This window comes from Podarcis bocagei, assembly GCF_964188305.1.
Source record: "Podarcis bocagei genome assembly, chromosome: 16".
In the NCBI taxonomy this organism is placed as follows: Eukaryota; Metazoa; Chordata; class Lepidosauria; order Squamata; family Lacertidae; genus Podarcis; species Podarcis bocagei.
Genome location: NC_138142.1, coordinates 23,057,401 through 23,081,302, shown reverse-complemented (window position 1 = coordinate 23,081,302; position 23,902 = coordinate 23,057,401). Strand labels below are relative to the sequence as shown.

The following is a 23,902-nucleotide window of genomic DNA, read 5'->3' as shown; positions in this document are numbered from 1 at the left end:
CAGCACCCTTGTCATCTGCCTTGGATCAGACACTTATGGACTCTGCCTAACCTGTCTCACAGGATTGCTGTGAGGATCAAACCTGACAGGAACTGCTGAGAGAGAGAGATTCCTATTGTTACCATTATTCTCACAACTCCTTTACAAAATATTTGGAAAGTAGGGAGAGTTTCCATACAGAATGACTAGCTTCATAGAGATGGTAGGGACCCCAAGGGCCATCTAGTCCAACCCCCTGTAATACAGGAATCACAATTAAAGTACCCGTGACAATAAGGAATGTGAGGGACACCAGGATTCCAAATATTCTTTTGCATGTACGATTGCTCAGCTTAGAAGCAAATACTGAAGTGTATTATAATTTGCTGAGAAAGTAGGCTGTATGGAAGGGAGAGAGAGTATGGAAAACACCCTGGTACACACCATGCATATAAAGCACATACCCTCCACCTAAGAATCGTGGGAACTGTAGTTTACACCACCCTGGCACCCTGAACAAACTATAGTTCCCAGGATTCTGTCCATGTGTGTATGTGGCTTAAATGCATGGCATGTATGCTGATTTGCTCATCCTTTAAGAACTTTCCTAGGATGGGATGGGATGGGACTAAAAGCTCCTCAGTTGTAAATGTTAAGAGAGAGGGAAGGAGGGGACTTCGGATGCCCAGACGTCTGTTGGAACCTTTTCCTGTGAGCTAAGGAGAACCGCGAAGTCTCCCAGAACCTTCCTTCTGGTTTCACGGGAAGGGAACGGGAGGGAGAATCCTGAGTTTTCCCTGTTTTCTCAGAAGGCCTCAACCAGCTCAGAGCCCATCAGGAGCTGGGAGGGAGGGAGGATTGTACGCACTGCTATTCACCCACCCACTCCTTTGTGGGACTCTATCCAGAAGGTGGAGAAGAACAAAGTTTTGGACCAGTTTCTAACAGAAGCCGTGAGGAAGCCTCTCTCACGCTCACTCCGGCCCTTCCCTTCCTGCCCGCCTCTCCCCCTGCACGTCTTTCTCCACAACGAGCTGCAGGCAACTGAGACTAAAATTGCATCCCCGGACACAATCCCCCTGGAAAGTTAGCCCCACTGAAGTCAGTGGGGCTTACTTCTCAGTAAACACGTCCCTATAGGGCAGGACTGCATGGAGCTCCGTAACACTCGCTGCGAGCCTCCCCATCTTTTGAGGATCGTGAAAACGCGTGTCTGGCCAAATCCTTCCATCCAGCTCCCGTGACTCTTCCCCTGCAAAGTATACATTCTCTCTCTCCCCCCATACGCCACCCGCTTTCCTGTGCTCCTTCCACGGGGACCCGGCCCCAGAGGGAAGGGGAGATATTCTGGGGGAATGCAAAGTGGTACTGGACGTTGCGAGGATTTCACCCCCAACTGGCGCCAAGGGCTCTTAGACATGTGCTCCTTGAGAAACACAAAAAAGCCATGTTGGAGGAGCTAATCGCGTTAGATGTTCCGCTCCTATCTTGCTTACAAGATCGCGACGGCCAAAGCCGGCCTCTCCTTCCTCCCTCCCCAAACGGCTTCCTTGTCTCCCAAAAACAACACAATCCCTTTTATCTTTCTTCCCTCCCCCAGGAATTGTGAGCGGGAGGGGGTTATATAAAGATCAGGTCGCTCCGATCCACAAATTCCATTGACCCTTTTTAACCATCACCATTCCCTGGGCGTAATTCTTAGATCACCTTTCCCACACAACAAATATGTCTAATATATATGTGTGTGTGTGTTTCATAAGCACAGGCTGTCATTCATACGCCCGCACCGACAATGACCCACAAACGCGTGTACTTTCCCCTTAACTCAGCCGGTTCTGCTGCCACTTTCTCCTCCATCTGCTAAGAGGAGCTATTCCTACCCATCTACAAGTAGGAAAACATAGTCAGGTAAAGGTAAATAATATATAACCAATCGCTAATCCAAAAGTATTTTACAACCCTGTCCTCTATTAAATTTTGGGCGCATCCACAAAAGCTTCCCCACGGGTGATCACGTCTATCTGTACCTCCCCCACTCTTAGAAAAGCGCCTTATACTGCGACAGGTCCATCTTCTTCAGTGTTGTCTGCACTGGCAGCGGCCCCCTTCAGGATTTCAGGCAGGGGTCTCTACCAGGGGGGTGGAACCTGGGGGCTTCTGGACGCAGAGCAGATGCCCTACCACTAATACGGCGCTTCCCCTATCATGGGAGGCTTCCTTATACGGAGTTAGAGCTTTTGGTCCATTTAGCTCAGTATTGTCTACACTGACCGGCACCGGCCCTCCAGGTTTTCACGCAGGGGTCTCTCCCGGCTGTACCTGGAGGTGCGGAGTTTGAACCTGGCATCTTCCTCAGCAAAGCAGGTGTTCCAACAATCGCCCTTTTCTCATGTCCATAGATTTTCAGCTTTGGGACCCCTCGTCTTTTTCTTCCTTCGTTTCCTTGTTCTTCCTCCCGCTTCCCATTCCCCCTTTCTCGTCAGTTGTGTTTATGCGTCACATTTGCACCCCGCCTTTACTCTCCAAGGAGCTCAAGGCGGCGCACGTGGATCTCCCTCTCTTCTCACTTTCATCCTCAAAACAACCCTGCGCAATAGGTTACTTGAGAGAAAGCGACTGGCCCCCGACACACGCAGCTAAGCTTCGTGGCCCCTGGAGGTTTGAACTCCGATGGAAACCCCCCCCCCCCCAGATCCTAGCTGGTGGTCCTAGCTTATGAATCCTAGAAATTGTAGAGTTGGAAGGGAACCTGCGGGGTCATCTAGTCCAACCCCCTGCAATGCAGGAATCACAGTTAAATAATCCATGACAGACGGCCATCCCACCTCTGCTGAAAAACCTCTAAAGAAGGAGTGTCCACAATCACACAACGGCTCTCTGTCTCTATCCCACTGATCAACCGCCTATATTCTCAGCGATTTTTTTGCACCTCTCCCACGTGCACTAGTGAACATATAAGGCAGATCCACGCAGGGCATTTAAGGTACACCCAACGCACATTTTAAAGCACACGACTTCCCCCAAAGGATCTTGGGAACTGTAGTTTCTCTCTCGCAGAGCGACACTTCTTGACACCATTGGCAAACTACAGTTCCCATGATGGGGACGGTTCACGTCCTTTAAATGTGCATTGGCTGTGCTTCCGACGTCTGCCCCGGACGTCACACACTGCACAAACGCCCCTCTACAACTAAAACGCCATCTCCCGAGCCCCCCGAGCCCCATAGGCTGGCGTTTAACTTTTAGCACCCCATCCGCCTTTTCCCCTAACCAAACACGCCTTCCTGTGATCTGCCAACATTCAGGCTCGTCCGACCGGCTCCCAAAGATAGCCCGGCAGAGACACAGAGAGAGAAAGAACCACAGAAAACTAGAGGAAGTAGGCGGTGGGGTAGAGATCTCCAGGAGGAGCGGCTGGGTCTGGGTCCCTCCCCCACAAAAACCACACAGGGGGACCACTGGCCTTTGTGCTTCCGGTCGGAGCCCCCAATCCCTCCTTTCAGCCCAAAGCTCATCCACCCACCATTCAAAAATCCGAGCGCCCCCTAACTTTCAGGGAGAGCCAGAAATGATGTAGTGGTTAGAGTGGCGGACCTGAGAGACAAGGGTTCAAATCCCCGCTGGACCGTGACCGTGGGCTAGTCACTTCCTCTCCCAGCCTAACCTACCTCATGGGTTGTTGTGGGGGTTAAATGAGAAAAGGGAGAAGAACCAGGTATGATCTGGAGCTCTCTGGAGGACAGCGGGGGGATACAAATGCAGTAAGTGAAATAAGAATAAACTGCCACACACACACACCCAGCACACACATATACATAGAGGGGAACTGAGCCGGGATGAAAAGTAACTCATTCCGCGCCAGTATGTCGCTCAACCGCTCTTGGAGGAAGACGAAAATAATTATTATTATTGTTGATGTTGTTGTTAGGTTGAATCAATGTTAGTCTTCCTCAGAGTAGACCCACAAGGGGGCATGGATAATTTAGCCCTGTTCAATTCAATGGGTTTACTTTGAGTAAACGTTACTTGGATACAAACTGACGGCGGCGGCGATGCACATGGGACAAAACCCTTTCTCGTCTTCTAACCCTCTGTCCGCCTCTCTTTCCTTCCTCCACCCCACGTCCTTCCTCCTCTTAAACACACAAAGTCTGGCCTTTTCAGACAGTGGGATTTCACAGTTTGCTTTTCGGATGCGCTTATCAAACAAATGCGGGGGGGGGGGAGTGGAGAGAGGAGAGAAGGTGGCACTTCTGATTCCAGAGACTATTGAAATAAATAAATGAATGAATGAAACCAAAGGAAAATAAATATACTGTATTGGGTGAGGCGAAGGAACGAGACGGGCAGGCCCCAAGCTAGTCGTAAATGCGATCCCGGAGGGAGATAGTCCGAAGCTATCCAACCCTTCATCCAGGGAGCGCCCCTCAGCAATTTCTTCCCCCAGGACCAAAAGGCGACAAGATCAGGGAGAGACAGTTCTGCGGGTGAAGCGTATCCTGGAGGCGAGAGGCAGAGAGACCCCTCGAATCCAGAAGCCCATCTATCAAGTCTGTTCCTCTATTCTTTTCTTTTCAAAAGTGATCAAAACCGTAACTGCGGGTGTGGATTATAGCAAATGTCAGCCGAGGCGTCCTGAAAGCCTCGATCGCAATCTAAGCTACGAACGCCTCTTTCTATCGCTCGCCTGTAGCGCAACAGAGGCGCGTAGACACGACCCGTCCTTCTGCGTGTTTTAGATAAAACCTGACTACGGCTCCGACAGGATGAACGCGTTCAAAGCGTGACTCTCTCTCTCTCTCTCCAACCCCCCCCCCTTTTAAAAGAAGCTCATCCTCGGTGCTCGCGCCCCATCCCATCTTAAAGGGACACCCGCCTTGGGTTTCAACTGGAAACAAGAGGCAAAATTTAAAAGAAGCAAGCCAAAATACTCACGGTGGGCAGCGAGTAACACGTGTGTATGTGTGCACGCGTGTATGTTCCTGCTTCGACAATCCCATCCGGCGGGGGGCGGGGGCGAGCGGAGAGGAGCTCGGTCGCGCGCCAGCACGTGTACCCGGGCGTGGGGTGGGGGTTAGGGACCCGTGAGGGCAAGCGGGCATCCAAACCACTCAAACCCTTGTAGGCAGTGGGGGGAAAAGGAGATCGGAACGTTTGTGGTGGTTGTTGGTGGTAATAGGGGGGCGGGAGACGGTGGTTGAGCTTAGGCACGCGTGAGTGGGACGGGGGGGGGGGGCGCTGAGAGAGAATCAGCCCAGCCTTCCCCTCCTCCCACACCCACTTGAACCTCCTAGATCTCAAACCCAGCCTAGGCGCGGATCTTCCCCAGTGGAAGGGAAAGGAGGCGATGAAATGGAAAGCCTCGCCGAGAAAAGTTGATGATAAGTCCAAATTGAAAATGTCCCAAAGCTTGGTCAAGCCAGAGAGAGAGAGAGAGAGAGATTTCCCAACCCCCACCCCTCTTGGTTTTCTGGCTGCGGCGCTGTGGGCCAACTCGCCTCTCCGAAGCCCCCTAGAGGCCAGACGCGTACACACACTCTCGCCTTTCCCTGTCTCTCGCTCGCTTTCTCCCAATGGCTGCTCTCAGCTCTCTCCTCTTTCCTTCCCTCCCTCCCTCCCTCCCTCCCTCGCTCGCTCGCTCGCTCCCCACCCCCCCTTCCCGCCCGCCTCTGATCATGTTGACATATTCGCACGGCACGGAGCGGTGGGGATGCTTTGCTGCAGCGTTACAATTTCCGACACCTTCTTTTTATAACTCGCCTCGGTCCCCCTCCGCTCGACCTGTCAAAACCACGCCTATGGAGCCACACAATTGGTCCGAAAGCGTCAAAGAGCCAATCAAGTATGCGGCAGCTGCCCTGCAACGCCGCACAACACAGCCATTCCATCCCGGCGCAGCCGAGCGCGCTGGCTCAGACACACACGCACTCACACCGGGGATTCTTGGAGCCCAGCGCCGCTTTCGCTCGCTCGCTCTCTCCCTCCGCGGCTCCTTCTCTCGCACTCGCTCGCTCTCCCACTCGCTCTCAACACCCCCCTCCTCTCTCTCACACACACACATACATACCCGTCTCTCTCTCTCTCTCTCTCTCTCTCGTTTCTCTCTGTCTCTCTCTTCCTTGCAGGAACTTGCAGGGGTTGAGAGGGCGTAGAAGAGAGATCAAGGCTCCCCAGTTTTGCAAATCGCTATCGTTAAGGCTTTTTTAAAAAAATTATTTAAAAAAATAATTGAAAGAGGACAGGGGGAAAGAAGGGAGGAGAGATCCGAGGAGGAACGACGGAGACGGGCGGCGGAGATTTTTTTTTCTTTCTGGAATCCAAACTTTGGCAACGGCGAGCCGCGTGGGGGGAGGGGAAAACGGAAGCTGCATTCTCTCTCTCTCTCTCTCTCTCTCTCTCTCTCTCTCTCTCTCCAACTTTTAGCGCTACGAGGAGCCTGATTAGAAACAAGAGGCTCCCCCCCCCCCACGATCCACAATTTCTCTTCTCCTCTCCCTCTCATTCACGCGCACACACGCACACAAACACACTTCACCTTTCCAGAAGCTTTCGGCGGGGCGTTGAATATAAGGCGGGGGGAAGCATAAGAAAGAGCGGAAGGGGGAAAAACCTTCCGATCTCAACGTTTGCAAGAGACCCACCAGAGAAAGAAGGTGACTTCTTCTGTTTCGAGGCGTTCCTTTTCCCTGCACTTCCCCAGAAGCAGCGGCGAAATCTGGCCGAAGTCCTTGCTGCTGCTGCTGCTTTCTCCACTGCCACCCCTTCCTCTTTCGAAACCGACCATTCTTAACATTATAATTCAATCCTTGTGAAAAAGCGATCGCTGAGGAGGAGGAGGAAGAGGAGGAGGAGAAGGAGCTTCCCAGCCAGGCGCAAAGACACCCTGGCGGGTTCCGGGTGACAAGATGCCTCCTGCTTTCGACTCGGGCTCTGGGACTCTCTGGTGACTCGCCTATGTCACTCTCCGGCACCCCCCGCCCTGGTCGCTCGCCTCCTGTTCGGACGGCCCTCTCGCCTTCCTCTCTCTCTCCTCCTCCTCCTCTTCCTCCCTTTCCCTCCTTCTCTCCTTCTTCTGGGAATCGTGGCCCGACGATGAGCTCGTAAGGGCCGCGCGCTCCAGGATCCAGGACTGCGTTCGGGCAGGCCGCTGGGAGCGAGGCAAGCTGTTGGATGAATCTCTCCATGAGAGAGCCCGTGATTCCTGGGACCAGCATGGCTTACCACCCCTTCCTACCTCACCGGGCGCCGGACTTCGCCATGAGCGCCGTCTTGGGTCACCAGCCGCCTTTCTTCCCGGCTCTGGCGTTGCCCCCCAACGGGGCCGCCGCCCTCTCTCTGCCGGGGGCTCTGGCCAAGCCCATCATGGATCAGTTAGTCGGGGCGACGGAATCCGGGATGCCTTTCTCGTCTCTGGGACACCAAGCCGCGGCTCACCTGAGGCCTTTGAAAACCTTGGAGCCGGAGGAAGAGGTGGAGGACGACCCCAAAGTCCACCTGGAAGCCAAGGAACTCTGGGATCAGTTCCACAAGCGGGGCACCGAGATGGTAATCACCAAGTCAGGAAGGTAAGGGAGATTTGCTCCTGGGCTATGGGAAACGATTGGGGGGGGGAATTCTTCTCCGTCTCGCCTCCCCCACCTCCGCACACACCCGCCAACCCATTTCTCTCAAGCTGATTTCCAAGCAAACCAATCGTTTCCACTTGCAAACAAGAAAATAAAAAGCTTAATATGGAATTAGGAAAATATCCAGAAAGCGACAGCTGACCGTGTGTGCTTGCAAAAGCCTTCACCCAACCTCTGAAGGACAATGGGAATACTGTGTGTGCACAATCTATGCAATGAATCTAGCGATAGATAGATGCATAGATAGATGATAGATACACAGACAGACAGATATCTGCATCCAGGAATCGTGCACCCGCGCGCAACACTTTATTTATGCACACCAAAGAGAGAACTGACCGCAGTGTTCGTGGGATATCTGCAATCATATAAAACTGGGCAGAATTTTGCACCGCGAATTTTTAAATAAAAAATGCAATAGCTCCCTTCGTGGCTTTGTTATGTCTGTAATTTCCTGCACTTTTTGCTGGGCAGCCAGACCCGTTGGAATGAATGGGGCTTACTTCCAGGCAAAAACATACCCAGACGTAAAAGCAGGCTTTATCCTGCTCAGACTTTCTTTAGCAGACTTTCTTTCCACGCTCGAAGCAGATAAAGCCTAGTTACTTCCAAGCAAATCTATACGGAGGTGGAACTCTTCGACTGGAATTTTAAAAGCACATTTGAACCCTCACCCCCGAAAATAACATTGCTGTTCTGTAAATGTGGATATTTTGAACTCAGGATTTCAACTGCTAGAGAAATCCAGGTGTAGGGCCCGAAATTTGTGGAGCAAGTGAAAATATTCTAGCACTGGACTTGATAATAAAACAGAGCGCTTGGAATGAAGGGCTTCCTTACCCCGTAAAAAGTTTGTAAGCTGTACTTAAAACTTATTTAAGAGCTATATGGCAGATTATGTATTTTCCCTAAACGTCCGCTCACAAATTACGAATAGTCGTAATTTCTACAGAAACAATTACCATTATTTCATTCCAACGCAGAAAGTGAAAATACAAGCCTGATGCAGATTCCTCAGGTTCACATTTACGATGCCAGGTTCATTTTAAACTTCTTTAAAAAAAATAATCAAGTCTCCAAGACGGCTGAAAAAAAAGTAAGGAGACTTTGGATCTGTGACCAAAGTTTTCCCCCCAAGAAGGCTTATCTACTGTTTGCTTTCTTATTTGGGCAGCTACTTTGTAAGGAGGCTTTGCAGACTTCAACAGCTCGCTACAACAAAATCACACGCCTTTGCAATTTGGAAATCAACTTAAGGATTTGGGGAAGGGGTGGCAACCATCTTCCAAGCTCTCCAATATCGTTGGCCTTGGACTATTGTTGCACGCTAAATACTACGGATCTGCGTCTCCCTCCATGCCCAAACCAAAGGAGATTATTTTGCGATTTATTTTTTTTTAAAAAAAAGAATTAAAATGGAATATTCATAAAGGATTCCTTTTATCATTTTTATTTTGCACAATAGCAACCAGTCGAGAGAATCTGAGAGTATAGTTCCTTGCTAAGGTTGGGGGTGGGTGGGGATACTTTTGCACAAGAATATGCGGCTGAGTGATACGCTAAGACGATTCTCTCTTTTTAAAAAATATATACAGTATTTATATATTTTACTATAAGTAAAATCTTCGCCTTCTTTGTTTTGTGCTCTGTCTGTCTCTGTCTCTAGGAGAATGTTTCCACCCTTTAAAGTGAGGTGTACTGGCCTGGATAAGAAGGCCAAATATATTTTGTTGATGGACATAGTGGCGGCTGACGATTGTAGATATAAATTCCACAATTCCCGGTGGATGGTGGCCGGGAAAGCCGACCCTGAAATGCCAAAGAGAATGTATATCCATCCAGATAGCCCGGCGACCGGAGAACAGTGGATGTCTAAAGTCGTGACTTTCCACAAACTTAAACTGACTAATAACATTTCGGACAAACACGGATTTGTGAGTGATTTTTAATTTATTCCCCCCTGTAACTTAACCTCCTGGTTCTTTAAACGCCGCCCCCGCTTACAAACACCACGCGTTTAAAACAAAGCAAAACATATATTTGCAAGGTGGAGAGATCAGCTTAGATCAACCCTCGTTCAGGCTGCAGGGAATGGTGGGTTTGAAACCTATTCGCTAAAAAAGCTTTGCAGAGGCCCAAAGAGACTGACGTTTGATTTCGATCCCTTCCAGATTTCTAAAAGAAGGGAGGGGGGCGAGAAATGACTTCATATTTGGGCACTTTGGTCGATCTGCTTATAATAATATCATAATTGGTTTCTGTGTGCATGTGTTTCAGGGAGGGAAAGCGGGGAGGCATCGCAGGATGAGGGTAATCGTTCCCTTTCCAATGTTATAAATCTAATTAGGAAACTTCCGGGGCAAAAATAAATAAATCATGCACTCTTGCTCCGATTCAGCTCTAAATGGGCAGGATCTGAACTCTAGTTAAATCGCAGGGAGGGAGAGTAGGAAAGAAAGCAGCTTAACTCCAGCAAATCTGGGGTTTGTTTTATAACTTTTCTAGGGCAAAACTGATTTAAGAGCCAGCCAGTTGCAGAATTGGGGGGGGGAGGACACAGGGTGCAGATAGAAAATAGGGAGGTGGAGGAGAGAAGAGGGAAAAGGGATGACAGGAAATAAATACACCTCCCCACCACCAAAAAAACCCACCCCAAACCACTCAAATTAAAATAGATTTCCTTGGGGTTCCAGCCGGATTTTATCCCTCTCCTAACCGACTTAGACTCATGTTTAAGCTCGAGTCGCTTTACAGTATTATTATTATTTCCTTTCCTCTATTCACATGCCTGTCTATGTACAGATAGGAAAGTGAACTTTCGGGCAAGGCAGCTCCTCCAGCGAAGTGCAGAAAATGAGGTCATTCCTTCTGGCGAGGTTTATCTTGGGAAGGAAAAAGGAAGAAACGGGGAGATCCTCGTTTCAGCTTGGCTGGCCTTGGCTGATCTTCCTGAAAAGCCTCAGCTCGCTCTCTCTCCCCCCCCCCCCTTGGCCCGCTTGGAGCTCGCTCAGAAAACCACTCCGCTCCCTCGCGCTTCCTTTACATCTCCACGCCAGTCAACTAATGACCTGGGCTTAGCTCTCTCTCCTACTGGGTTGGAAGACAATTATTATGATTGGTAGTATTATTTTAAAGCAAAATATTTCCAAGCAACGGTGGTTCTAGATGTGCAGAAGAAGGGAGGGAAGAAAGAAAGAAAGAAAGAAAGAAAGAAAGAAAGAAAGAAAGAAAGAGGGCGGCTAGGATTTGAAGGCCTAAATTCAGGCTTTGCTGATGTTCCTCCTTTCGTTTTGACTGAGTCTGGATGTTCCTGCTTGTCTGTCTGTCTCTGACCCGCCCCCCCCCTCTCCCGCACCCGCAGACCATATTGAACTCCATGCACAAGTACCAGCCTCGGTTCCACATCGTCCGGGCCAATGATATTCTGAAACTGCCTTACAGCACCTTCCGCACTTACGTTTTCCCCGAGACAGAATTCATTGCGGTGACTGCGTATCAGAACGATAAGGTAAGAAAGAGTAGCTGTGGAATGCGTTTAAGGGAATGAGGTGGAGCGGTGGGTAGGGGGTGGCCAGAGAGATGGCTGATCTTGAGCCTCTGATCATCTGATTTGGCATAAAAAAATTGGGCCTTGTCTCCTAGCGCGCGCCCCCCCAAAAAAACCCTATCACTTCGGCCACTTCAGAAAGAAAGTTAAAAGAAGGAATTAAAATTGTTCTAATTTTCGGTATTCAGTGTATTCAGAGAAAACTAGTAAGAGGTGGTGGAGAGGAAAATAGATGTGTTTGTAGTGTGAGAGAAAGAGAGAGCGCTTTAAGAAGAGATCCGACTTTCTCTTTCGGTGTGCAAATGTGATTTTCGAGGAAACAGAACCCTAATCAGACCATACATTAATTTACTTAAAAATACAACAACAACAGGGGCAACCAGGGCCCCAAATGTAGGTCTGGTTCATATTATCCACCCACCCACTTTATACTGCAGTGTTTTTATTAATAGTTTTGGAGTAGGGTTGGTTTTTTTAAGGGGCAGGGGAAAGAAATATGCTTTTAGCACCTAGCAGCGTTTAATAGGAAGGACATGGCCCATTCTGATTTGAGGATGGGGTGAGGAGAGAGGTGTAGTTGTTAAAGATACCCTATCCTCAATTATCACCAGGACTCCTGTTTGCGGGAGGCCGCCTTGCCCACCAAAGTGGTCTAACGGGGAGCTTGGCGCGGTCTAAATTTATGGTAATGAATTCAAGGCGAAGGACCCGGGAGACTTCGACTAGCCAGCCTTAGTTTCATTTACAGCGAGGGGGAAAAAAATAAAAATGAAATTAGTACTTTTGGTATTTGGATTCCCAAACTCCAGTGCGGTGGTTTATGGAGCTTTGGCAGCGCTGCAAGATGGAAACCCCAGTGTGTACTTTGAAAGTGTGTGTGTGTGTGTGTGTGTGTGTGTGTGTGTGTGTTTGTGTGTGCGTGTGTGTGTGTGTGTGTGCGCGCGCGCTTAATTCTCCTGGCGGAGCTCCTTGGACAGTTTAGCTCTCCTGAAATCAATGTGGCTCGTGCCTGAACTCAGGATCGCGGTGGAAGTTGGCAGGATATGGTGTTGGACGAAAGCGTGTGCCTTGGAGGTGGGAGGGAGAGGGATCTGATGCCGTGTTTCTGCTCCTGTTGGGAAATCGAGGCTTGGCTTGAGGAGGCCCCACGAAGAAGTCAAACGTGCTAGGGACTAGCCGCTTAACAGAACGTTTGTTTGATACGATCGCCGAGGTGTGTTAGGGAGGGAGAAACAAAGGAGGTTCGCTCTCCTCTGGGGCGAGCGGATCTCGCTTGACTGAATTAGCTCCGTGCTCGGCCCGCGGAAGCCTTTCTCATCCCCATCGGAGGGAGAAGCCCCTTGTCCGACTGCCCTGCAATGGCGTGTGAAAGCGGTGTTGTAATGGAGCCAAAGGCCCCCTCTTTCCTGGCGTTATCTCGAGCGATCTCTCGCAAGAGGTCAGAGAACCCGCATTCCAGCGCTCACCTAGGCGGCCCCCGCCGCCTTCATTAAGCACTTTCTGAGCAATTGGAAAGTAATGGATTGACTCCCTGACATGGGTCATTTTCTTGCGTTTTGCTCCTGTTTTTTAATCGCTAGGGGAACAGAAACAGATCCCAGGGCCTGGCCAAAGGAGTCAGGGGAGGTGTGTGTGAAATCTCTCTGTCTGTGTGTGTGTGTGTGTGTGTGTGTGTGTGTGTGTGTGTGAGAGAGAGAGAGAGAGAGAGAGAGAGAGAGAGAGAGAAAGAATGAAAGAAACAGGAGGAACAGTGAGTTTCACATTACACATATGTAATATTTTATATTATGTTATGTTATTATATAGCATATAATATTGTATACATATGACATGCACTGTGGCTGTATTTAACCCCTCTCGCCCCCCATCTCAAAAGGTCTTTGCACTTCTGTAGAAAATTGATAAGGCGAAGGAATCCTACGCATGTTTAATCCTTAGCATGTCCCACTGTGCTCAGTGGGTATCCCTTCAAACTAAGGGTGCAGAGGATTGTAGCCTAAACTTAGAAAGGGGAGAGCGTGAGATCAAAACTTTGGGCTCATCTTCCCACCCAAAGGGACAGCCCAGTATCTCCTGCTTTAAAAGAGGTGGCAGCAATGATTTCAAAAATTAAGCAGGTGCCGAACTTTGTGCACCCAGTGATTTCTTTGAAAGCCGAAAGCGCTGGATATGGGCCGGATCCTTGAAGAGAGAAAAAGGCATTGCAATCTTGAAAAGGAAAGGAAAAAGCAACAATGTGCAGATGTTGTTGATTTCCTCCCACCCATCCTTTTAAGAGTTTGCAGAGGTGAGGGGGGGAGCAACATGCCTGTAATATGTTTGCATAGTATTTATTCAGAGCTCGGCCCCCCTCCTCAACCTCCAGTACTGCGTGCACGCACACACACACGCACACACACATAAGCACGTGGCCCGTGGACGGTAATTACATAAAGTATTTTATTATAGCAAGCGGGTGACCACCATTCCTTTGCGGTTTAATTATGGCAGGTAAAGAGTTGAAACTGAAACATAACTTTAATGGATAGCCAGGGCGGCACGTTCCACTCATTCCTCCGCCAGGGTTCCCCCCTCAACACACACACACTAAGGCTGAGGCAACCAGCCGCTGCAATTGGACTGGCAGAGGTGCATGAAAATGGTCTTTCATGCTGCCTTGTAGGGGGGGACAGCCCTAGGATCCTGGGCTCTTGGCTGTAACAATGTCACATGGTTCAGTTTGTGGGTCTTCTGCTAAGGGTGTTGCTTGGGGCTTTTGGAAAGAAACTTTGAGGCATAGTTTGGGATGAAAGCTGTCTAGGCCCCCCTGCATTATTCCCCTTGCTTTGAGTAAGGGCATGCACAGGTGAAATACCCCACCTGGGTTAGACTATGAAATTAGAGGTTCAATAGGCTGGAACATAACCTTTATTTTCTGTGCTTCGATCACACCCTTCCTCCATCCAGGGTTTCACCACCTCAGAAAGCTGCCTTATTTATAGAGTCAGGCCGTTGGTCCAGCCACCTCAGTGTTGTCTACACTGACTGGCAGCTGCTCTCCAGGATTTCTGGCCGGGAGTCCCGGGGATTGAACCTGGGACCTTCTGCATGCAAGGCAGTTGTTCTCCCACTGAACTAATGCATTTCGCTTTGATCCTTGCACACCGAGAGCTGGTTACTTACTAACTGAGTTTTCTCCTGGTTTCCAGAGTCAAATATTTAGGACCAGATTTTTTCCCTGCACCTTTTCCAGTGGCCCAACCATTAAACCATGCCCCCCTGAAAATCTGGATCCGTTTGATATTCCGTTCTTACGCATTATTTCATTTCTTTTCTTTTTTTCTCCTTTCTTTTTTAATGTAAAAATAGATAACTCAGTTAAAGATCGACAACAACCCGTTTGCCAAAGGCTTTCGAGACACAGGGAATGGGAGGCGAGAGAAAAGGTAAGGGGGGCTGTCGCAGTAGAGTGTGGGGTGTCTGTCCAACTTGCTATTAGCGTGTTCAGTCTGGTTTTGAAATGCTCCTATTGTAGGGTCTGTTCAAGGATCTTTAAAACACACAAACTCTCATTGGGATGAGTGTTGGTGGAGGGAGGGAGGGTTCCTAGCCTTAGTGGAATCTTTTTTTAGAAAGTGATATTTGTAAACGCCCAAAGGTGTGTTCACTGCCACCCAAGGGAGACGTACACAGCTTAGGACACGTGTTTGCCATTGTCGAAATGTGGAACACAAGAGGCTGTGGAGAGGGAGTGGCTGGCAGAAGTTTACCCAAAGCCATATTCTAATGAGACGTTGCACTAACCTGATCCTGCATGCATTTAAATTGAAGTAAGCCTTGAGTTCCTTCCAAGGGGTGTTTTAACAGCAGGTAGCGTCAGTGAAGAGGAAAACAAGCATCTCTTAGCCTTTCTTAGAGTCAGAGGAGCTTTCCTGTGTGTGTTATCTTTGCACAATACACATTCAGGGCAGGGTAAGTGGGTGTGGATATTTGTTTTGGAAGGCACTCTTCAAAGGGAAATATTTCTATGTTTTGAGCAATGAGCAAAAAAAGTCAAGTTAAAAAAAAAACAATTCCCCTAAAATCTGCAATGACCCAGCCTGTATTTTGAAGCCCCATTTAAGACCTCCTTATTTAAAATTCCTGTTTTCAATTTTAAAACCAATTGCTTCATTTCGACTTGAAAGGTGCCCAGTATTTAATTTTGATTTTACAGATACTCATACATTTAGGGATCAGGGAGAGAGCTGGCTCCTGCAAGCATTATTCATAATTCCTCTCTTCAAAATAAAAATAAACTGAACAATAACTTCCTAGTAGCCATTAAAAAGTCAGATATCCCAGCAACTTTGAACAGCTGATCGTTGCTGGACTATGGTTGCCCCAAACTCACCCAACCCAGCTCAACTCTTCATTTAGTCACAGATTTGCTCTGCCTCCACCAATTTTTCACTCTTCCCAAACTCTGAGGAGATCAGCTGTTCCCTATCAGCTGTTTAGATTCTCTAAACATTTTTGGATTTCTGAGATTACATCTAGACATGAAGAAGAATATTAATATCATATGGAAGTTGTCCTTGCCATGCTCTGATGGCAACTCATTCAAGTTCTTCCCTTCAAAGTTCTACCTAAACACTTCCCCTTGGAAAAGGAATGGTCTTCTTTCCAAAAGAATTGTCTTTGGCTTCCAGAATCACCAGCTCCAAACCCGAAACTTGAAATTCTCTTACTCCTTGAGAAACCCGCCTTCTTTCCACTGAACTGATGCCAAAGGCCCTTTGATCTTCAGAAAGGCCTGTTGACCTTTGGGGGCATCGTTCGAAGTAAATAACACTGTGGTGCACACAGTGGCGTAGCGTGGGGGGTGCAGGGGGGCCGGCCGCACCGGGCACAACATCTGGGTGTTAGGGTTAGGGGGCGCAAATCCACTGGTTAGGGGGCGCAAATCCACTGGTTAGGGGGCGCAAATCCACGGGTTAGGGGGCACAAATTACTTGCCTTGCCCCGGGTGCTGACAACCGACGCTACGCCACTGGGTGCACAGAACCCCTTTCTTAAAACAGGCTGACTTGCCTAGAAACCCTTTGCGACTCTAGTGCCAGGCCAGTAGGCTGGGCAAGCCTGGCTTCGATGATAAGCATATCCGCAGGGATGGCAACCATATTTATTTTAAAAAATCCTGTTTGATTCCGCTGGACATCTTTCCTCATCCATTGGCCTGAATGGGGCATCAGCTGGTTCTTTCTTTTGTAAACAGTCTGTTGCGGTGCCAGCTGATTTGATTTAGAGAGTTATTATGGTCTGGAGCGTGTGGTATGTGTTTGAGAGTTTCCTCCCTTCTCCAGCAACTTTTAAACCAAGCAACTTTTCTCCAGGAAGCAACTGACCCTCCAGTCCATGCGAGTCTATGATGAGAGGCAGAAGAAAGAAAATGGGACGTCGGACGAGTCCTCAAGTGAGCAGACAGCTTTCAAATGCTTTGCCCAGTCAACCTCCCCTGCAGTATCCACTGTGGGCACATCTAATCTCAAAGGTGAGGTAGCTCCCTACTTGCCTTTGCCCCTCCCCCCACTCCCTGTGCACCCCCCCCCCCATTTTCCCTCCCCCCTCCTTTCTATTTCTGGGTTATTAACATTTCCAGGGGGGGTTGGTGGGGGGAGGCAGCATTTGAAGGGAGTTTGGCTGAAGATCAGCCTCTGGTTGGAAAGAGGGGGGAAAGTTTCAAAAAATAAAATAAACCCAATTTTGAAACCGCTCCAGACATTTTTAAATAGGAGGGGGGAAAACACTTTTCTCCTTTCCGCCCTGTATCTATATTTCTTCTGTGGTTTGTACAGAGTCAGCCAACACTGACTAAAGCTTCGGAGCAAAGGCAGACCACGGGGCAAAAGTTCAAAACTGCAACCAGTCCATTCATAACCATATTGGAATTTCTGAATAAGGGGGGGGGGAGTGGCGGAACCCTGCAACCAATCCATTCATGTGCATATTGGAATTTCTTATTAAGGTGGAGGGGAAACCTCCTGCAGCCAATCCATTCAAAACCTTACTGGGATTTTGCAACAAGGGAAAAGACAGACAAAAAAAATTTATCCATTTAAAAAATCAAGAAATTTCCTATGCTTTTGAGGACAACGCTTCGTCAGACTCATTTCATCAGACGCAGTGTGCTGTAGTGGCTGGAGCACTAGACTGGGATCTGGGATACCAGGGCACTCTTATAACCACCCCCCCAGCCAGGAAGCTTGCTGGGTGACCATGGACCAATCACTTTCTCTCAGCCTAGCCTACCTCACAGGGTTGTTGTTGTGGGGATGAAATGGGGAGGGGGTGAATCGTGTGCGTCACCTTGAGCTGCCTGGAGAAAATGTGGGAAACTAATGTCATAAAGTGTACATGCATCTTTAAGATGCCACAAGGCTCTCTGAAGCTTTGGGTTCAAGATGCTAATATAGCTAGCTCCCTTAAAGAGTTTACGAAAAGGCTCCCTTTGTTTTCCTGACTCTAAAGGAGAACAGGCAGGAGGAAGGCACAGCCTGGGTCAAATTATCTCTCCTGTTCTCCCTTCATTCCAAAAAACCTATGGGCTGTAATGGGAGTTAAGCGGCTTCCAAGGAACCCTACACTTGCATATGTACATGGAAGTCTTCAAGTTACTTTAAGGCAGCCCATCTTATCCCCACTTTGGTGGAAGTAAGCCCCATTGAATTCAATCGGGTGTCCTGAGTCGTGTTCCAGATGGTGCGCTGGTCTTCTCAAGAAAGTGTGCATAGGATTGCAGCCTTAAAAACACATACTTTTGAAAGCCCTGGACTTTGCCATGCTCTTGTCAGATGGAATGCACCCTTTTTTTCTTTTTAACCCCCTCATTTGTTACCGAAAAAATTGCTTGAACTTTGGTTCTCTCAGGGGCCTGCCCTGTGAAAGCAGAAAACAAATGGCAGGGGATTTCAAGCTCATGTAAGCAGGCCCTGTGTCTGAGGCTAGAGAGAAGCCAGACCCTAAACGTTTAACTTTCCCTTGCGTTGGGAAGGAGGCGAGATGTTCCAACAGAGCACAGGAGAGGGGAATAAAAACCTGGGAGAAATAAAAGCTGGGGAATTAATATGATCCTCCTCCTGCCCCCAAGCCTCTCCTCTCTCCCTCACCCACTTCAGTTGGACGTTTATTGTGGAAACAAGGAGATAAAGTGAGCCTGGATACCAGACGGGAGGGGGAATAGGCTTACTTGCGTGTATCAACCTAACATTTGGGAAGCTCAGCTCCAAACAAGTCTGTTTGAATTCGTCTAGTAGTCCTTCCTTCAGAGGCGGTAAACATGATGGAACGCTTCACCAAGGGGTGGGGAAGGAAGAAGGAATTCCACCGAATAAAAAAATGTTTAGGTTAGGGGAACAGGCAAGGCTAGAACCATGATAGGCTACTTTTCTACCTGCAAAGATGCCACCCCTCCCTAAGATGGTGGACTGAACTGAAGTCAACAGGCGATAGCTCAGCTAAAGTCTTTAGGAATAGTAGGCCAATATATATAAGATTTAGAGGGGTGGAGGGTGTATATTCCAGGTCAGACAGAAGGCTGGCAGGGTAAGTGTGCTTGTGTGTATGTATTTGTGTATGTGTGTATGTACACACGCGCGCGCGCTTGGAATTAGTATTTTATTTGCATTGAGCTGTGCCTCCAAAACGAGAGGGGTTCAGCTCCAAGGGGTGCGTCCTGGACCTCCCATGACAGGAGAAGAGGAGCCTGGCTGAGCAACGGCTCCATCGTATTTGCTCTCCGACTGACCCTCTCCCTTCTTTCCGGCCCCCAGATCTGTGTCCCAGCGAGGGGGAAAGCGACACGGAAAGCAAAGACGACCCCTCGGAGGCCAACGACTCCTCCGGGAAGATCACCACCACCACGGCTGCCATTGCCACCAACAGTAGCTCCTCGGGCTCCGGAGGAGGAGGAGGAGACCCACGGGAGAAGAGCAGCCCCTCCAAAGTGACCCTCTTCCCCCCGGACTCGGCAGGCGGCAGAGGCAGCCGGGAGAGCGCCCCCAAGGCTCCCGCAGACTCAGCTCGGCACAGCCCGGCCACCATCTCCTCCAGCACCCGGGGCCTCGGCGGGGAGGAGGTGAAAAGCCCTTCGAGGGAGGACTGCAGGGGCCTGGCCAAAGAGCCCTTCGCCCCGCTGACGGTCCAGACGGACAGCGCTGCCCACCTCGCCCACCAGGGCCACTTGTCCAACCTGGCGTTCTCCCATGGCCTGGCCGGGGGGCAGCAGTTCTTCAACCCGCTGAGCAACGGGCACCCTCTGCTCCTCCACCCCAGCCAGTTCGCCATGGGCGGCGCCTTCTCCAGCATGGCCGGGATGGGCCCCCTGCTGGCTACAGTCTCCGGGGCCTCGGCAGGAGTTACCGGGCTGGACAATACGGTGATGGCCACGGCGGCAGCTCAGGGATTATCCGGAGCGTCAGCGGCGGCTGCAGCGGCGGCGGCGGCTTTACCTTTTCATCTGCAACAGCACGTCCTGGCCTCGCAGGTAAATTATTGCGGTGGATGTGTAGAATTTTTTTCTTTTCCGCCCGGGTGTGAGTTCTCCCCTCACTAAGGCAGAAGCTATTTGGGAATCTATTGAGGCAGATCATTACCCGGGAGTTCCCCTTTCTCCCCGTCCCCGCCCCCATTCTTTATCTTGTCCATTGGAGCCAAGTCCTAGGGGCCGAGGGGTCTTACCCCCCAATAAAATATTTGAGGGGGCCTCCCGAAAGTTGATAGGCATTGTCATTCAAATGGGGTCCGTGCGCGGCGCCATGTGATCTATTATGCAGGGCAGGGCTTACTTGCCCCCCATGGGCGTAGCCAGGATTTATTTTTTTGAGGGGGGGCTTTATGTTCGGGGGCAGAACCAAATTATCAGCGACACAATTGGTCAGTTAGTTAAATATTTTTTTTTAATTTACTTACTTGATGGGGGGGGCAACTGCCCCCCTTCAGCCCATGGCTACTCCTATGCCCCCCCCGTATTTTATTCAAGGTAGCACCGCCGTCTTGTTCCAACAACAATCCTCTAATGGATTTCAGGCGAAGGGTCGTAGCTGGGCGGTAGAGCATCGGGTTTGCATGCGCAAGACTTTAGGTTCCATTCTCGCATCTCCGGGTAGCGCTGCCTGAACTCTTGAAACCGCTGCCAATTAGGGTAGGTAGTCTTGATGTAGGTGCCCCAATGGTCTAACTAAGGAGGCCTGCATTTCTCAGTGGCAGAGCGTCTGCAGAAAGTCCTGGGTTCAATTCCTAGTTTGTGAAGGTAGGGCCAGGAAGTATACCCCGCCCGAAGTTCTGGAGAGCAGCTGCCAGTCAGTGTAGACAATAGGGAGCTAGATGGACTAAGGGTCTGGCTCTGCGTAAGACAACTCCCTGTGTTTCATTTCTCCTGCGATGGTGGCCCTAAGGAGTGAGCTAGAGGAAGATTATTGTGTGTGTGTCTGTTTTAGTATAGACTCTTCGGTGACATGTTTAAAAGAGTTCAGATGGATTCTTTATTCGCAGAAGAGAGGAAAGTATGCAAGCATACCCTGTCACTCCCACCTTCCCACTCACCGCTAAAATCATCTAGACCGGAGCCATTTCAGATCATACTTTTTAAAGCTTTGGCTTTCAAATTCTGCGCGCCTGCGCGCGTTCCGGGGGTTTGTTTTTAAGGGCATTATTATTATTATTTCCCTCTTTTAAAGTAACCTCTAAGGAACTCCGGGCAGCCTGGGTGGGTTATTCTGTTCCATCCTCACAGCAACCTTGTGAGGAAGGGGACAGAGGGAGAGAACTGCAAGTTCAGCCCGTGAATATTAAGACCGAAAGAGGGGATTTGAGTGCAGCTCTGCTCTGGCAAAGGCCGGTATCAGAGGGAAAGCGAGGTGCTTCGTTTGCTGACTAAATATAATTTCAACACTCTCACGTGCACACAAACGCCCTAGCTCTCTCCCCAACACAAACGCGCTCGCTCTCATACACACTTAAACTGAAGCTCAACAGGCGTTCGTCAGGATGAGGGAAAGGGCGTACAGTATAGGGAATCGACGACAGAACATCCACCTATACAAGGGTTCTCTGGAGCTCTTGAATAGGACAGGCCATCCTCCATAGCTCGCTCCGACCACATTTTACAAGCTAAAGAGTTTTTGACTCGCTTGAAAGCGATGCCAACATTTCCTTTCCCAAAAGGCGTTTTGTCCGAGAGAGAGGGAGGGAGAGCGCAGAGGCTTTTCTATCTCTCTCTCTCCCCCCCCCCCCGGTCTCTTTCCTCTCGAGGTGTTGACTCCCGCGGTTGGAATGGCAGCTGAGGGTGCTCAGCACCTTGAGAAGACAGATGATTGAAAAGGGATATTTTAAATAAATGGAGCTCCAGCTTGGCTCCGGGCCCTCGCGCTTCGAACTGCTGGTCCCGGCGCCAGGGAATGAAACGGCGCTTGGCTGAGAACCGCGTCTCGGAGGCTCTCCGTGGCTGGTTACTGCGTTTCCCCACGTGCATGGCGGCGTGGGGGGGGGGGAGGGAGGGGACACACAAACACACACACACACCCCCCTTGGTTCCTAACAGAACCTCGCTTTCCGTCTTCGCCTAGGTTGGTATTTGTTATGTGTTTGAGTGCATGTGTTTTCTTGCCTGTTTTCTTGCGCCAACGTGTATATACCTTTAACTGTGCCAATTACTGACCCGGCCGCTGCTTCTCTTGCAGGGCTTGGCTATGTCCCCCTTCGGAAGCCTTTTCCCTTACCCGTACACCTACATGGCAGCCGCGGCTGCCGCCTCGACAGCAGCAACCAGCTCCGTCCACCGCCATCCGTTCCTCAGCGCGGTGCGCCCTCGCCTGCGCTACAGCCCTTACTCCATCCCGGTGCCCTTACCGGACAGCAGCAGCCTTCTCACCACAGCCCTGCCCTCCATGGTCGGCGGGGCGGAAGGCAAAGCGGGCGCCTTGGCATCCAGCCCGGCCTCGGGAGCCTTGGACTCCGGCTCCGAGCTGAACAGCCGCTCTTCCACCCTCTCCTCCGGCTCGGCCGTCTCGCTGTCGCCCAAGGTCGACAAGGAAGCCACCAGCGAGCTGCAGAACATCCAGCGTCTAGTGAGTGGCTTGGAATCGAAAGGCGACAGAGCCCGGAGTGGGTCGCCCTAGAGGTGGGGAGAGGAGGAAGGTCCCCTCGCAGAAAAACCTCTCCATCCCCCCACAGTCTCTGGGCTAGGGACCCTTCTTTTCCCTCCCCTCCCCCATTTCTCTGGCCAGAACTCGCCACTGCCGCTCCCACCTCTGAGTGGGACTGACCAGGCAAGGTTTTGTCCTGGAGGTTGCAGGGGGCGGGCGGGGAGCGGGGAGCCTGGAGGCCGCTAACCGGACAGAGGGGGGAGAGAGAGGTCGCTCTTGGAAGCTGCTATTGTGAACCAGACTGTGGTGTCCACTGGAGGGGCGGTGGTGCGCACGTGGGGTCAGCGGATGCTGGGGAGAGGTGACCCCCATGGCCTCCCTCCCTTGTTTGTTTCTACCCCTGTCGACACACAACAAACGGAGATGAAAGGAGAAGACACCGAGGAGTGATCCCCGGTGTGTCCCGCCCCCCTTGCTCCCCTTCAAACGGAGAAATGACTTTTTGCATATCAGTTCAAGCCTGACCACGGCCCATGTCAATCTTTGTTAAAAGAGGGGCGTGTCCCTTTAATACTCGAGTGACGTCTGTCAGCCTCTGTAAGGCTCTGTTTGCATGTTCCATTCTAAGCCTCATTATTTTGGAGTTTTTTTTAATTAAAAAAATTTGCTTGCTTAAGTTCCAAGGGACTTTTTTTTTTTAACCCTCCCCCTCCCCCACGTTTATTCTCCACTTCTTCCCTTAGGAACAATTTAAAATGTAGTTGGAAAGATGAGAATTTTTTTAAAGGGCCGTAATTTCCTTGAAGCGGTTCCCCACTCCCTCTCCCCCCCCTTTTACTGTATATGCAATAACAAGGTTTATAAACATAATAAGGAAGAAAAAAGAAAGGAAGAAAGAAGTGGACACTATGGATAAAGTATTTATGTAATTGATGGATAACTTGTAAATAAGTGGCATATGAGTACTCGAAATTAAAAAATTAATTTATTGATATTGTACATATGTCTGTAAATAAGGCCTGACGCTGTCTTCTTTTATCGTTTTCTTTTTCTCTCCAGTTGCTTTCATTTAAAATAAAATTAAATAAAATCCCTTGAAGAGAATTTAAAACGTATTAAGATAGCAGGAGTCCCTCAGCGAAATATATATATAAAGTTTACATTTGTCATATTTTATTTGGATTCATTATGTCACCGGGGACATAATTTTGGTTATTTATTTACCGGGGATAGAATGCAAACGGCAAAAATAAAATAAATTTTAGGGCTGGATCCACCGGGAGAGGGAGGGGAAGGAAAGATTGTACAGTAGTGGGACTGCTGGGCTCTCGCTTCCTTCTAAAACTGGAAGCGCCGTCTGTAGAAATGGTTGAATAAGTACGTTAATTAATCACCAAAGCACTTCTGAGGCGGGTTCGTAAAAAGAGATAGCGGGAGAACTGGAATTCCTGCCCAATTTAAAAAGCAAATATCTCGATCGATTCCTCCCTCTCTTCCTCAGTACGAGATCTATTCCAAACGAGTTTTTATTTTTCTCATGCTAAATGTTGCCTTTGCTTCGAGGGAGTCCACATTGCCATGCTATGGCTACAAAGTCTGGTTCGAAGAGCTAGGCAAACGAATATATATAGAAAAGTTCTTAAGGATTT

At 49.6% G+C, this 23,902-nt stretch overlaps 1 protein-coding gene across 1 annotated transcript; it reads left to right on the top strand.

The window, feature by feature from the left end:
• Nucleotides 1-5,711: 5,711 nt before the first annotated feature.
• On the top strand, nucleotides 5,712-23,252 carry TBX3 (T-box transcription factor 3). The gene is made up of 7 exons (XM_081175271.1): nucleotides 5,712-7,544; nucleotides 9,271-9,538; nucleotides 10,966-11,112; nucleotides 14,500-14,576; nucleotides 16,506-16,663; nucleotides 18,942-19,654; nucleotides 21,849-23,252. Exons 1-7 carry the CDS (start codon nucleotides 7,150-7,152, stop codon nucleotides 22,284-22,286), a joined length of 2,196 nt encoding a protein of 731 aa, XP_081031397.1. The 5' UTR covers nucleotides 5,712-7,149; the 3' UTR covers nucleotides 22,287-23,252.
• The last annotated feature ends 650 nt before the right edge of the window (nucleotides 23,253-23,902 follow it).